The sequence below is a fragment of the Salvelinus fontinalis genome, chromosome 38 (assembly GCF_029448725.1).
Source record: "Salvelinus fontinalis isolate EN_2023a chromosome 38, ASM2944872v1, whole genome shotgun sequence".
Classification (NCBI taxonomy): Eukaryota; Metazoa; Chordata; class Actinopteri; order Salmoniformes; family Salmonidae; genus Salvelinus; species Salvelinus fontinalis.
Window position 1 is genome coordinate 213,523 of NC_074702.1, and position 15,395 is coordinate 228,917.

Below are 15,395 nucleotides of genomic sequence, written 5' to 3' on the forward strand. Positions count from 1 at the left end.
ATGAATGGTCACTGGTGTTGTGACCTCTAACCCTGCCTGCCCTCCTGCTTCCTGCTCCCCTATTGGTGCTCCTGGGGATTCTAGAACCCAGAGAAGGTAATCCTCTTACTATGACACAAGATGGATATTGTTTATTGTTTACCACCCCCACATCCTGGTAAATATTTCTTACAGACAGAGAGGCCTTTTATATAGGGGCACTGTCCTCCAAGAGTTGCAGAATTTCCTCTGCACTTCAGTTTGCTCCTCAATTCACCTTGGGTAGAGGGCGAGGTAGCAGCAGTGTTAACTTGCCTTTTATATGGGAGCCCACATGTAGCCTAGGCTACAACTTTAACAGGACTAAGTATTCATACTGTATGTTACAAAATGTAATAAATGTGATTGATTTCATTAATATTTGATTGCAGTATTTATGAGATAGCGGTTTTTTGTTTAGATTTCTGTATTATGCTAAATTTATGTAAATGAGACATCACTTTTATAGCATGGGGGAATATCTTCCAATTAGAAACGCTATAGAGCAGGGATCATCAAACTAGATTTAGCCGCGGGACGATTTTTGGGCAGGGGGCCGTAACATTATTTAAAATCATTTGCAGACTGCAAATTGACCCCAAGAAGCCCAAACAGATATAATATTTCACTAAAACGTAATCATTTCAAACCTTGCTTACATTTGTATTGATCGTATGTGAGGAAATTCTTGGGAACGGTATTTTTTGTCCAACAATAATAAAAATAAAAATAAATGAATAATTAATTTTAAAAACACACCAGTTGGGGAACCCTGGTCTAGAGACTATAGAGCAGAGCTCTCCAGCCCTGTTCCTGGAGAGCTGCCCTCCTGTAGGTTCTAACTCCAGCCCTGTTCATGGAGAGCTGCCCTCCTGTAGGTTCTAACTCCAGCCCTGTTCCTGGAGAGCTGCCCTCCTGTAGGTTCTAACTCCAGCCCTGTTCCTGGAGAGCTGCCCTCCTGTAGGTTCTAACTCCAACCCTGTTCCTGGAGAGCTGCCCTCCTGTAGGTTTTAACTCCAACCCTGTTCCTGTAGAGCTACCCTCCTGTAGGTTTTAACTCCAACCCTGTTCCTGTAGAGCTACCGTCCTGTAGGTTTTAACTCCAGCCCTGTTCCTGGAGAGCTGCCAGCCTGTAGGTTCTAACTCCAACCCTGTTCCTGGAGAGAAACCCTCCTGTAGGTTTTAACTCCAACCCTGTTCCTGGAGAGCTACCGTCCTGTAAGTTTTAACTCCAACCCTGTTCCTGGAGAGCTGCCCTCCTGTAGGTTTTAACTCCAACCCTGTTCCTGGAGAGCTACCCTCCTGAGGGTCTTCATTCCAACCCTAACCTAAACTGAACCAGATTAGTTACGACTAGGGTTGGAGCGAAAACCTACAGGAGGGTAGCTCTCCAGGAACAGGGTTGGAGTTAAAACCTACAGGAGGGCAGCTCTCCAGGAATAGGGTTGGAGTTAAAACTTACAGGAGGGTAGCTCTCCAGGAACAGGGTTGGAGTTAAAACTTACAGGAGGGTAGCTCTCCAGGAACAGGGTTGGAGTTAAAACTTACAGGAGGGTAACTCTCCAGGAACAGGGTTGAGGAGCTCTGCTCTAGAGATAAGGATAACGATAGAGGAATATGCCCTCTTGTGGACAATGTAGTTACAGTCTTCTCAAGAGCGCTTCAACAACACTGATGCCCATGTAGAATTGGAGTTTCAACAACACTGAAGAATTGTGGCTATAGAGGACTATGATATTGTTGGACTCAAACGCATCTCTAGTTTCCAGAATAAGGAGCTAAAAGTAGTACTGCAGTAGCCTAGTTAACAGAAAGTATGGGCTAAGTATGGGCTATTAATACATAAATACATGGATTCCAGTTAAGGACACATTTAAATGCCCTTAAAGAAATAATATGTTGGTATACTCTCATTCAGGATCATTCTCATCCAGGATAATTACCTCGAAAACGGTTTAGGCAAATTAAAGGTTGGGTCAGCAGAGGGTTTCCAGTTGTATGTTTACAGGTGGTGTGTGTGTGGTCAATTGGATACGCGCCACTTGTGCGCATGAATGAGCCAGCGTATAATGATCATGTTTATCCAAACTAGAGGAATATAAGAATAACGTTTAGCTATTCATCGTTTGGCTCCATATCGTGTTACTGTTTTACTTTAGTGTTTATTTCATCTTGAATTACAACATGGTGCATGGCATACATTGAGTTAAAATCTAGATTGTTTGTGCGTAAAAACAAATATTGCATTCAACGCTTAACTTTATTTATGTTTTACCTAATAGTGTCATTAAACATAAGCATATTAAATGAGATTCAAATCAAAGAAAATGTGATACTTTGATAAGCCTGTCCAATTTATATTCTAGGCTATACAATACCAATCCCGCCATTGATGAAGTACGCTTTCAGCTGTCTCCGACTTTGTTTTCAGAAGACCATGCAGCGAGAGGAGTTCCTCATAGTTCCTTGCTCGCGCCCACCCCTCTTTACACGTAATATACTTTATTGGCCAATCCTCTCTCTCTCCAAATCTTTACGCCATGCAGGCTATAAGAACTCCGTGACTTTCTCAAGTATCAGAAAACATATCTTGTCTCGGGATCCCATGTATGGATACTTTATTATTGGTGTCTTCAAAGGCGGCGAATCGAAGGCGCGACTGGAATTAACCGTTAACTTGATGCGAGGATCATTCGGACTGACTGTCGCTTGTCTGTCTACTAACTGAGGGGTGATGTCTGAGGAAATGACCGGGGAAGAGTCGAGCTCCCCAGGCTCTCCACTAGACAGTCTCAGCAACAGTGAGGGGGAACTGGATAGGCAACCGAAGAGATGTGGGAGGAAAAGGACATCAAGCAGGAAAAACGGGGAGGATTCAGATAGCCCTACCCCTGGGAAAAGAGGGAAAAAGTCAAGCAGCAGCAGTCCACATTCTTTCGAAGACCTACAGACGCAACGAGTCATGGCGAACGTGCGCGAGCGGCAGAGGACGCAGTCACTCAACGAAGCTTTCTCGTCTTTGCGGAAAATTATCCCCACTTTGCCTTCAGACAAACTGAGCAAAATACAAACCTTAAAACTTGCTGCCAGGTACATCGATTTCCTGTACCAAGTTCTGCAGAGCGATGAATTGGACTCCAAAATGGCAAGTTGTAGTTATGTGGCTCATGAGAGATTAAGCTATGCGTTTTCTGTATGGAGGATGGAGGGCGCTTGGTCCATGTCAGCATCTCACTAGCTCACGGCCGAAGAGCTGTAGTCCAAAATGGTATGCTCTGTTTTCCAACTCATTGTCTTACTTTTTAAGACCGTACTACATTGCAACCATTTCAGTTGATGTTCGTTGTACAAAAATGGCTAAATACAAAAACAATCACTTTAGGCCTATGGGCCTACTACATTTGACTATAGCCTATTTGGGCTATTGTTTAGTTTTTTAACAGTATCAGCTTAAATAGTGTTCTACTTTAATAGACTATTGTACTTTCCTGGATCTGTGAGTCATACTGCAGCCACAAACAAGTCTAGGTTGCTGTGTTTTGTTGAACTTTTTCGTAGTCAGGCGTCAATAATTAATCGTCTTTTTATAAATGTTCTGATCTGCAGGTGACAGCTGATTCTGCTTATCAATATGACAACGGGGCAATTCTGGAGAATAATGCTGGAAACACACAACGCTGCGGTTTATGGGAGCAAACTTTGACAACCATTTAAAACCAAAGAGGACAGGGCGTGGGGAGAGCACTTTGCCTGGGAAAGGCCCGCTTTTGGACGACCTGGATCTGCATTCGAGTGCTAGGCTACTACACTGATACATTCTGATATACGTTAGGTTTTTTTATTGTTGACGACGAATGTTACTTGGAAATGTATGTTTTCATGCATGTCTTTGACTCTGTGGACCGTATTCTGTGGAGGTTAAAGGGCAGCATCGACGCATTTGTCTCAGTTTCCGTGTGAGACTTTCGATGTGGACTGACTGCGGTATTATAGGCTAATGGGTTGAAATAATGTGTCGCCAACCTGTGCAAAAATAATTGAGGTTATTCTTTTCAGAATACATTTATTTATTTATTGATGACACGTGTTACATGAGGAATAGATCTTATGTCTGAAATGCATTCCTATTTTTATTATTGTTGTGTAAATAATTGTATATTTTCCGCAATAAAGTAAATGATAAAACAAAATGATTGCCCTTTTTACTTCATTAATTAAGTTTTAACCAAACAAATATGGTATGATTATACAAATCTAAATGTTCTAGGATCGAACAATTGTCAAATACTTTAGTAAGTCCCTCTTTTGATGCAAACATACAATGTTATGCAGCAGAGTTATCTGATAGGCTACCAGTTAGGCTACTTCGATTTTTATTCCGACACAAATAGTTAATAAATTGTCGGTAATTTTCACTTCACATTGAAGCGAATGTTTATAATGTGTCCTGCTGCAATCCACAAGTGGGCCATGCTTAACATTCACATTTACGACAACAACTTTCGAGGAGATCATTCAGTAAGAGGAGTGTATGAAATGTATTAAAACTGTGTCCACCTGGGAAACGTTTGACGGTTGTTTTTGGCATGGTCTTATAATCAACATAATCACGCTTCATCTTAAACCAACAAACTCCTGAAATGCCTCTGAATATCGGATTTCTCTCGACCCAATGGGACTATAGGTTATGAAAGACTAAATAATCATAATATTTATTATGTTTGTTTTGTAGTAATGAACGGACATCGTTGGAATAATGTATTATTCATATTATTCATATTATAAACAATAGTATTATTAGCCTATTTGTAAAATAAACCAGACTACTGCTTTAATTATTATTGTATAGTAGTAGGCAAACTTTGCCGTTTATAATTGTGTAGCAACACTTTGTGCGTCACTAAACCCTATAGTGTTGACATTTGCTATTATTCCATGTTCCTGATAAATGAGATTATTCCATGTTCCTGATGGAGGGTATTCCATGTTCCTGATGAATGAGGTTATTCCATGTTCCTGATGGAGGTTATTCCATGTTCCTGAAAAATTAGGTTATTCCATGTTCCTGATGGAGGGTATTCCATGTTCCTGATGAATGAGGTTATTCCATGTTCCTGATCGAGGTTATTCCATGTTCCTAATAAATGAGGTTATTCCATGTTCCTGATGGAGGGTATTCCGTGTTCCTGATAAATGAGGTTATTCCATGTTCCTGATAAATGAGTTTATTCCATGTTCCTGATGGAGGTTATTCCATGTTCCTGATAAATGAGGTTATTCCATGTTCTTGATGAATGAGGTTATTCCATGTTCCTGATGAAGGAGGTTATTCTGTTTTCCTAATAAATTAGGTTATTCTGTTTTCCTGTTAAATTAGGTTATACCATGTTCCTGATAAATTAGAGTATTCTGTGTTCCTGGTAAGTGAGGTTATTCCATGTTTCTGATAAATTAAGTTACTCCATGTTCCTGATAAATGAGGTTATTCAGTCTTCCTGATAAATGAGGTTGCAAGTCGACATGATTGATCAGTTGCGTGAACTTGCTTCATTCTTTAATGAGAAATGGAGAATAGTTTTCCAAAAGCTGAAACATACTAAATGAACATAGGCCTATTCAATTGTGATATATATTGATATGCGACTCATAACACCTTAAATCATGATATTGAATATAGCCTAGTACGTAGCCTAGACGATGGAGCAGGCCTATTGTAATTGACTGTCTGTATTATCTTAGGCTACTTCTAATCTATTCACAAAGAGGCATGTTACTTTGCTAAATGTAATAGGCTACTGATGCGAGACAGAGTAAAATATTATGCTTAAGTTAACACATATTGTTGGTGTGTTTAATTTTCTGTCTGTGGCTTTCATATAAACATAAACTATTTAATTAGTCGAACTGATGAGCACACGTTATTTCCCATATGGCGGGCTATAATAGCAAGCGCTCAGGCTAAAGCTCCCGCAAACCGCCTCTAAATCAAAGCACGTCTAATGAATTGATCCCCATAACCTTGTCCCCATATTCTTCACCGATTTATTTGACGTGAACGGCTGTTGATTGATTATTAGCATGTACTAAAGGCCATGCGTATCAGTTGTAGATGCTGTGCAAACCATGTCCCTTTATAGCAGATAACGCAGAACAACTGACTGTCACTCTGAGATCGCAGGCGTGTTTCCTCAGAATACATGTTCAATCAAAGTATTGCATAGCCTGCAATTACTGCCCCTGGACGCTCAATCTATCCATCCGTTTGTTGAATCTGGAAAAGTATTTTGGACTCTTCAACCCTCCTGAAGTCGTTTAATTCAAAGCACGTGTCCGTTTGAAGGTGTGCAATTGGCTTGTGAGGCATGTATGGAATTCCCAGATGTCTATGAAATTCAAGGCGCCTTTGGTAGGCCCTGTAGGCTAGTGGGAGGTGGTGGACTATGCAGCCAGCATATGTGAAAGTCTCCAATACACAGCGTGTTTTTATGGACACAGTCACTGCAGAATCACAAGGAAAGTTCCAAAATGCAAAATAGAGTTATGTGCAAACTAAAAACCTGAATGCAACAGATAAACCTAGTCCTAAGAACACAACTTGCTTATATGAACATCCAAGCTGTTCCCGTTGGCAAGCAAAATAGCTTAATTGGAAGTCAACAAACTCTCTCCAACTCAGAGATGTAATACAACTAAGAGCAAGTAAACGTTCCTGTGTTTGCGGAGAGGAGTTGGTAACGGACACGACGCAGAGGCACCGAATGAAAGCTATTCTGAACAGATGTTGGTATTTGACTAAAGTCACGTGAAATGAACAGATGTTGTTGTGGAGCAGGGACTCGCCTTAGTTCGAGAGCATTCCTCCACAGAAAGGCTTCGAAATAAGATCGGAGAGAAGTATTAGCGTTCTATTCACAACAACAAAAACGAATAAGCACATCGTGTGGGTGATAATAGATAACCACGGGCCTCACCTGCGATGGAACCTCGGCCTACGTCCCATAGGAAATCTATCAAACTAAAATGGACGGTTCCAACCGCGCAGGAATTTGCTGGAGATGGGGGTAAGAGAATACAGTATAGCATTTTTTATATGTGCTGGGAGAAGGCCTACAGCAATCGACGTCAATGTTATTAACCAGTATTATGTAAGTTGTTTTGATAATGGCAGGATGCAATAACGTAGCCTAGTGGTTGTTGGAAAGACGCCAAATAACTTCTGATAGTTATTGAAACGCGCTTATCTATTGAGATATTGAATATAATATAGGCCAGGCCTGTGTGGAAATGGACCTTGGTTCAAAGGGTTAGTCTGGAATGGGCCTTCAATCCGACCTGCAGTGAGTTTCCTGCTCTTCGTTGACTGCTAAACCTCGAGTTTCTATTCTTAGAAAATGGGGATTTAAAATGTTCGATGACAAATATGTGGTTTTGAAAAGGACAAGAAAATATAATCAATCTATCATAAATTAATATAATATAGACTATTGTCTGTGTCGACCAATAACTGAATGTTTTCTATAAGGGTTGAAGTAATTGTGATGTTCCTAATAAGCAAATTATAGGCCTACGGAATGTATCATTTAAATGCAATGTAAGAATGAAATAACGTGTTTTTAAAAGAAAAATCTGAAATAATCCCTCATCCATGTAGTCTCGGTTTATATCACTGGGTGCAAATATCAGCATCAGAAAATGAGTCTTGAATAACAAACTGCATACATTGGTAACCATTGTTCTTTATCTCCAGAATGCATTCCTTCCGTCGAGGATATATGGCATTCTGATGCTGTCTGTACTATTCTAGATTCACTTCATCCGTTTCTTAACAAGAATTGGCCCAAGGTAAATTACATAAAATATTATTTTGGCCTAAAATACACATTTCATAAAATTGTTATTTATAATTAATTATACACAATTTATTATGATGAAAATTATGATTGTTGTTATTATTATTATTATATACTTGACACACAAATGGGGCGAGGGGTGCCTGAGTTCTGATATAGCAGGGGACTAGGTCAAGTGGACAGTTTAAAGAATGGCTGTGCATGAGAACAGGTGGAGTATAGCCCTATTCTACTATAGGCCGCTTTCCTAATAGCACACAATCCTTTTATACATAGCATACGCTACTATTCCAATGACGCTATTTTTAATGGCTAAATATATACACTACCGTTATAATTGTTGTGAAACATATAAACATTCTCAATGGCCAAGTCGTTCCGGGCCGCATCAAAACCTTCCGTGGTGAAGGACAGGACAAGTTATTCCGGGCCGCATCAAAACCTTCCGCGGTGAAGGCCTACTTGTATTTTTCCTCTCCTTTTTCTCTATAGTTGTTACACCGGTCTGTTGTGAATGTTGTATTATATGTTTTCTATAATTTTATGAATAGTTAATGCAATAAACATTGCTGTAACATGAAGTGAGTCGGTAGATGCAACTTGATCATAATATTGACAACCCAGTGGACACGCCACGTCATTTCAACGTGGACAATTGGGTAATATTTGGTTGAGACGTTGATGAGATTACAACCTTAATTCACCCACTCAAAAATACACCCAAAAGTTAGTTGAATTCCCAATGTGTTGTCACTATGCTTTCAACCATCTAAACGTACAAAATCATTTTAGACCCAAGCCACCCCCTGTACCCGGACTGAACTACTCCCCTCTGGCGCAGGTATGGGGCACCCCTCAGCAGGAAAAACACAACTAGACAATCATTTGTGCCAGGTGTGATATCCCTCCTAAATATCTCGGGCTAATGTTCCTATCGACACAGTAAGGCCAGCAGGCTAGTCTTTAAAAAAAAATATATATTGGTATGTAACTGTTATGAAAGTTCTATTGTCAATTTTGTTTTGTATTTAAACGCCACTTTAAACGTGTACATGACACTGCAACACCATTTCCCCACGGTGACAATAAAGTCAGTCAGTAAGTACGACGAAATTCCAATCGAAAAACGGTGTCAGATGTTTTGGTTTAATTGTCAACCAAATGTCTATGCACTTAAAAAAAGAAAAAGCACAGTAAAATTAAAATGGGAATTCAATTTAAAATATTGTATTTATTTATTCAGCATTAATGTGTTATCACTGTGTTTAATATATTAGCAGAACCGAATGACCGGGATTGCAGTTGAGATTACATTAAAAGTACATGGCGCAAGTGATCAATGCCGTTTGAGATTCTGCGCAGATTATTACAGCACTTGTGAAGCTCTCCACAGACCTGCATAGGTCAGGCATGCTATCTTGAACATGCACGCTTTATATGATTACACAAGAAGACATGTATAGTTACAGTAACCTCAATGTGGCCATGGATGTGTTACTCATTTTAATGTTGAATGTTACATTAGTTTGTAAAATAGCCTTAACTTAATATTACAAATGTAATATTGAATTGTCTTTGGTTGACAACGCAACCAGATATCAACATTTAAAGGAGATGTATCTACTGCTTGGATAGTTCCATCTGAACCACTGGCTTAATCACATTCTTTAACTTATATTTTTGGTTGCATTAGAGAGGTGAATCCAACATACAGTATAATTTGTTAAGGCGTGGACAAACACATATAATTTGTTGTATTTCAAAAGTGATATTGATTAGTCTTTGGTTGTCAACACAACCAAATATCAACATATGAGATATGTACATTTTGCTTGGATAGTTTCATCTGTGCCATTGACTTTGTCTGGCTTTAATTACGATTGTCTACAATTAATAATTGATATGTTGTATTCATGTCTGCATTTCATCCAAAAATCTAATTTAAAGAATAGGACTAAATCAAAGAAAATCAAACCTTAAATGCACTTTAAAAAGTTTGATTTGATTGTGGCCTATTCTTCAAAATCTTTAGATTTTGGTTAAAACCCTGGATGGGAGACCAAAGGGTTGCTGTAGATAGATACATCAATTCTCCAGTAGGAGGTGCTGCCCAGTGGAGTTAAGTTGAAGATCTGACGTTGTTTTAAAGGTACACGTTCAATACATATTTTATCCAAGTTTGTCTATGTTGAAGTTTGTTTACCATGATGACATAATCCTGTAGTTGAAATTTCACCCTTAAAACAACAGTTCATTACTTTTTTCAAATCCAATGTATTTCCCACGTAAATTCCACATCACAATACCTTCACAAATTACGTTGAACCAACGTTGATTCAACCAGTTTGGGACCAGTGGGAAACTTAAATTTCCACTACACCCTCGCTGATTATTCAGCAATAATATGTAAAGTGATAATATGATTGAAAAATATAATGGATTGACGAGTGTAACAATTTAGATTGAATGGAAATATCTGACAGAATACATTGCGATGACGAATAGACTATGGATATATTGCAGGGCAATGGACTTGACGGTATTTTGTTTGGTAGATTTAACTGTGGGCCACAGGTGCAGATTGTAGAGCTGAGACCTAGTGGCATCCCAATAAGAAACAGGTGCAGACTGCAAAGCTAAGACCTAGTGGCATCCCAAAAAGAAACAGGTGCAGACTGCAAAGCTAAGACCTAGTGGCATCCCAATAAGAAACAGGTGGAGACTGCAGAGCTAAGACCTAGTGGCATCCCGATAAGAAACAGGTGCAGACTGCAAAGCTAAGACCTAGTGGCATCCCAATAAGAAACAGGTGGAGACTGCAGAGCTAAGACCTAGTGGCATCCCAATAAGAAACAGGTGCAGACTGCAGAGCTGAGACCTAGTGGCATCCCAATAAGAAACAGGTGCAGATTGCAGAGCTGAGACCTAGTGGCATCCCGATAAGAAACAGGTGCAGACTGCAGAGCTAAGACCTAGTGGCATCCCGATAAGAAACAGGTGCAGACTGCAAAGCTAAGACCTAGTGGCATCCCAATAAGAAACAGGTGGAGACTGCAGAGCTAAGACCTAGTGGCATCTCGATAAGAAACAGGTGCAGACTGCAGAGCTAAGACCTAGTGGCATCCCGATAAGAAACAGGTGCAGACTGCAAAGCTAAGACCTAGTGGCATCCCAATAAGAAACAGGTGCAGACTGCAGAGCTAAGACCTAGTGGCATCCCGATAAGAAACAGGTGCAGACTGCAGAGCTAAGACCTAGTGGCATCCCGATAAGAAACAGGTGCAGACTGCAAAGCTAAGACCTAGTGGCATCCCGATAAGAAACAGGTGGAGACTGCAGAGCTAAGACCTAGTGGCATCCCAATAAGAAACAGGTGCAGACTGCAGAGCTAAGACCTAGTGGCATCCCGATAAGAAACAGGTGCAGACTGCAGAGCTGAGACCTAGTGGCATCCCAATAAGAAACAGGTGCAGATTGCAGAGCTGAGACCTAGTGGCATCCCAATAAGAAACAGGTGCAGATTGCAGAGCTGAGACCTAGCTGCATCCCGAAAAGAAACAGGTGCAGACTGCAAAGCTAAGACCTAGTGGCATCCCGATAAGAAACAGGTGCAGACTGCAAAGCTAAGACCTAGTGGCATCCCGATAAGAAACAGGTGCAGACTGCAAAGCTAAGACCTAGTGGCATCCCGATAAGAAACAGGTGCAGACTGCAAAGCTAAGACCTAGTGGCATCCCGATAAGAAACAGGTGCAGACTGCAGAGCTAAGACCTAGTGGCATCCCAATAAGAAACAGGTGCAGACTGCAGAGCTAAGACCTAGTGGCATCCCGATAAGAAACAGGTGCAGACTGCAGAGCTGAGACCTAGTGGCATCCCAATAAGAAACAGGTGCAGACTGCAAAGTTAAGACCTAGTGGCATCCCAATAAGAAACAGGTGCAGACTGCAGAGCTAAGACCTAGTGGCATCCCGATAAGAAACAGGTGCAGACTGCAGAGCTGAGACCTAGTGGCATCCCGATAAGAAACAGGTGCAGACTGCAGAGCTAAGACCTAGTGGCATCCCGATAAGAAACAGGTGCAGACTGCAGAGCTAAGACCTAGTGGCATCCCGATAAGAAACAGGTGCAGACTGCAAAGCTAAGACCTAGTGGCATCACGATAAGAAACAGGTGCAGACTGCAGAGCTAAGACCTAGTGGCATCATGATAAGAAACAGGTGTAGACTGCAGAGCTAAGACCTAGTGGCATCACGATAAGAAACAGGTGCAGACTGCAGAGCTAAGACCTAGTGGCATCCCAATAAGAAACAGGTGTAGACTGCAGAGCTAAGACCTAGTGGCATCACGATAAGAAACAGGTGCAGACTGCAGAGCTAAGACCTAGTGGCATCACGATAAGAAACAGGTGTAGACTGCAGAGCTAAGACCTAGTGGCATCCCAATAAGAAACAGGTGCAGACTGCAGAGCTAAGACCTAGTGGCATCCCGATAAGAAACAGGTGCAGACTGCAAAGCTAAGACCTAGTGGCATCCCGATAAGAAACAGGTGCAGACTGCAAAGCTAAGACCTAGTGGCATCCCGATAAGAAACAGGTGCAGACTGCAAAGCTAAGACCTAGTGGCATCCCGATAAGAAACAGGTGCAGACTGCAAAGCTAAGACCTAGTGGCATCCCGATAAGAAACAGGTGCAGACTGCAGAGCTAAGACCTAGTGGCATCCCAATAAGAAACAGGTGCAGACTGCAGAGCTAAGACCTAGTGGCATCCCGATAAGAAACAGGTGCAGACTGCAGAGCTGAGACCTAGTGGCATCCCAATAAGAAACAGGTGCAGACTGCAAAGTTAAGACCTAGTGGCATCCCAATAAGAAACAGGTGCAGACTGCAGAGCTAAGACCTAGTGGCATCCCGATAAGAAACAGGTGCAGACTGCAGAGCTGAGACCTAGTGGCATCCCGATAAGAAACAGGTGCAGACTGCAGAGCTAAGACCTAGTGGCATCCCGATAAGAAACAGGTGCAGACTGCAGAGCTAAGACCTAGTGGCATCCCGATAAGAAACAGGTGCAGACTGCAAAGCTAAGACCTAGTGGCATCACGATAAGAAACAGGTGCAGACTGCAGAGCTAAGACCTAGTGGCATCATGATAAGAAACAGGTGCAGACTGCAGAGCTAAGACCTAGTGGCATCACGATAAGAAACAGGTGCAGACTGCAGAGCTAAGACCTAGTGGCATCCCAATAAGAAACAGGTGTAGACTGCAGAGCTAAGACCTAGTGGCATCACGATAAGAAACAGGTGCAGACTGCAGAGCTAAGACCTAGTGGCATCACGATAAGAAACAGGTGTAGACTGCAGAGCTAAGACCTAGTGGCATCCCAATAAGAAACAGGTGCAGACTGCAGAGCTAAGACCTAGTGGCATCCCGATAAGAAACAGGTGCAGACTGCAAAGCTAAGACCTAGTGGCATCCCAATACGAAACATGTGCAGACTGCAGAGCTAAGACCTAGTGGCATCCCGATAAGAAACAGGTGCAGACTGCAAAGCACTCCAGCTGTGAGGATTCAACAAAGGGGCGGTGCAGGCTAGACCAGGGCTGGAGATAAGATCAAAGATGCAGTATTTCAATCCAGACAAGGCTTTGGTAGACAGGAGACCAACACACACACACACACACACACACACACACACACACACACACACACACACACACACACACACACACACACACACACACACACACACACACACACACACACACACACACGCACCCTGAGGTTGTAAGTCTGCTGATTGTTTGAATACTGAAAATCTATGAATAATTAATGAAGGAAACCCCTCATATTCAGTCCAGATGTGCTGATCTACAAGATAATATCTAAAATTACAACAATTCATTTGGTGTTGTCCACATATAGTTGCTATACACCAGCTTACATTGACACATCCTCCAGTGTCAGAGACATCATCTCAGGGTCTCTGAAAAAGAAAGGACCAGTCCCATTGATGCCTGCACTCTTAGCTGTATATTATGGAAGGTAAGACAGAGACACAAAGTTAAAAGGCTGTCCATGATTATTATTACAGACAAAGTGAGACTCATCCAGCAGAAATGAAGAGTAAGGCCCCTGTCTGCATCCCAAATGGTACCCTATTGCCTATATAGTGCACCCCTTTTACCTATGAGCCCTGGTCAAAAGTATTGCACTATATAGGGAATAGAGGGCCATTTGAGACTCACACCACCTCCCCTGTTGCTCGGTACTGTTCTAAAAGGTAAGGGGAGGGCTTGTTGAATCTGTTTAGCTTTGCTGTTGTAGGAACAGTGTGGTTGCGTGCCAAGTGTCTCCCTATTGCCTGTTTAGTGTATTATTTTTGACCTGATTAAAAGTAGTGCACTATATAGGGAATAGTGTTCCATTTGAGACGCAACCTCTAGCTGCCTTGTGCTTTACAATGAAAAACCCTGAGAGCTGTGTGGAAAGGCAAGATGTCTATGAGGTTTACTAAGTGGAATAAGCTCTGACATGGCATGAGTTGTTTCTGTATTTATTCACTTACTTACATGCATTTTCCAGGTAAGGTGTTTGAAAACATGTAGCTACAACAACAACTTGGGGAGGAGGAAAGGACAGGGATTGAATGAGCCCATTGGAAGCTGGGAATGAGTAGAGGTGCACTCATAGACTAAAGCCTATATCTTTATTGTGTCATTCAACTGGAGAAGGTTTGAAAGTAGTAGTCATTTTGATAAGAAGGCGTATTCAGGAAAGCAGTGCTGTACAATACTAGAGATGGGGATGACTGAACCTTTCCTTTCCCGAGGAGATGGACAAAGTGTTGCCTGACTGGATGACCAATGAAACATCTATTCTGTCTTTTCCTCCAAGGCCTTTTCATGTTTGATTTACAGATCTCAGATCATTGTTTCAGTATAACTGAAACCATATTGAGTCAGTTCCAAATGGCCCCCTATTCCCATATACTGTAGTGCACTTCTTTTGACCAGGGCTCATAGGGCTCTTGTCAAGAGTAGTGCACTATGTAGGGAATAGGGTGTAATTTATTGACCGAGCTCCAATATCATCTCAGCCTTGGAGGAAAGCTTGTTTTCATTAGGATTGCCCTTGAATTTGTGAATCGATGTATAGCTGGAGAGGGAGAGAGAGAGCTGCTTTTCTCTGGGTTGGTGAGAGAGTTCATCAAAAGGGGATCATGGCGCTCTCCCAGAAGCTTGGCTGGTGCCTACTTGTGAATTCAGACAAACAAAAGGTGTGATGGGTTCGCACTCAAATCCATGTTGCATGAAGCTTACTTCGTTTTGAAAATGATTTTCACTGCATCAGGAATATCGTACACGGACCTTTTGGCTTTGCAGCCTTCATCAGTGTGAAGAGAGAAAATGAAACAGAGACCAGCTAGGCTTGCCTTTTCATATGTCACATGTCCTTACAATACAATCAAAGAATACAGAAATGTTTAGAGAAATGTTCCAGAAATAGATGATCAAATTAGGCTTTTTG

The 15,395-nt window shown here is 41.5% G+C and overlaps 1 protein-coding gene across 1 annotated transcript; it reads left to right on the top strand.

The window, feature by feature from the left end:
• The first annotated feature begins 2,536 nt into the window (after positions 1-2,536).
• Positions 2,537-4,208, top strand: LOC129837417 (twist-related protein 2-like). Its single transcript, XM_055903570.1, has 2 exons — positions 2,537-3,286; positions 3,625-4,208. Exon 1 carries the CDS (start codon positions 2,753-2,755, stop codon positions 3,254-3,256), a length of 504 nt encoding a protein of 167 aa, XP_055759545.1. The 5' UTR covers positions 2,537-2,752; the 3' UTR covers positions 3,257-3,286; positions 3,625-4,208.
• Positions 4,209-15,395: the final 11,187 nt, after the last annotated feature.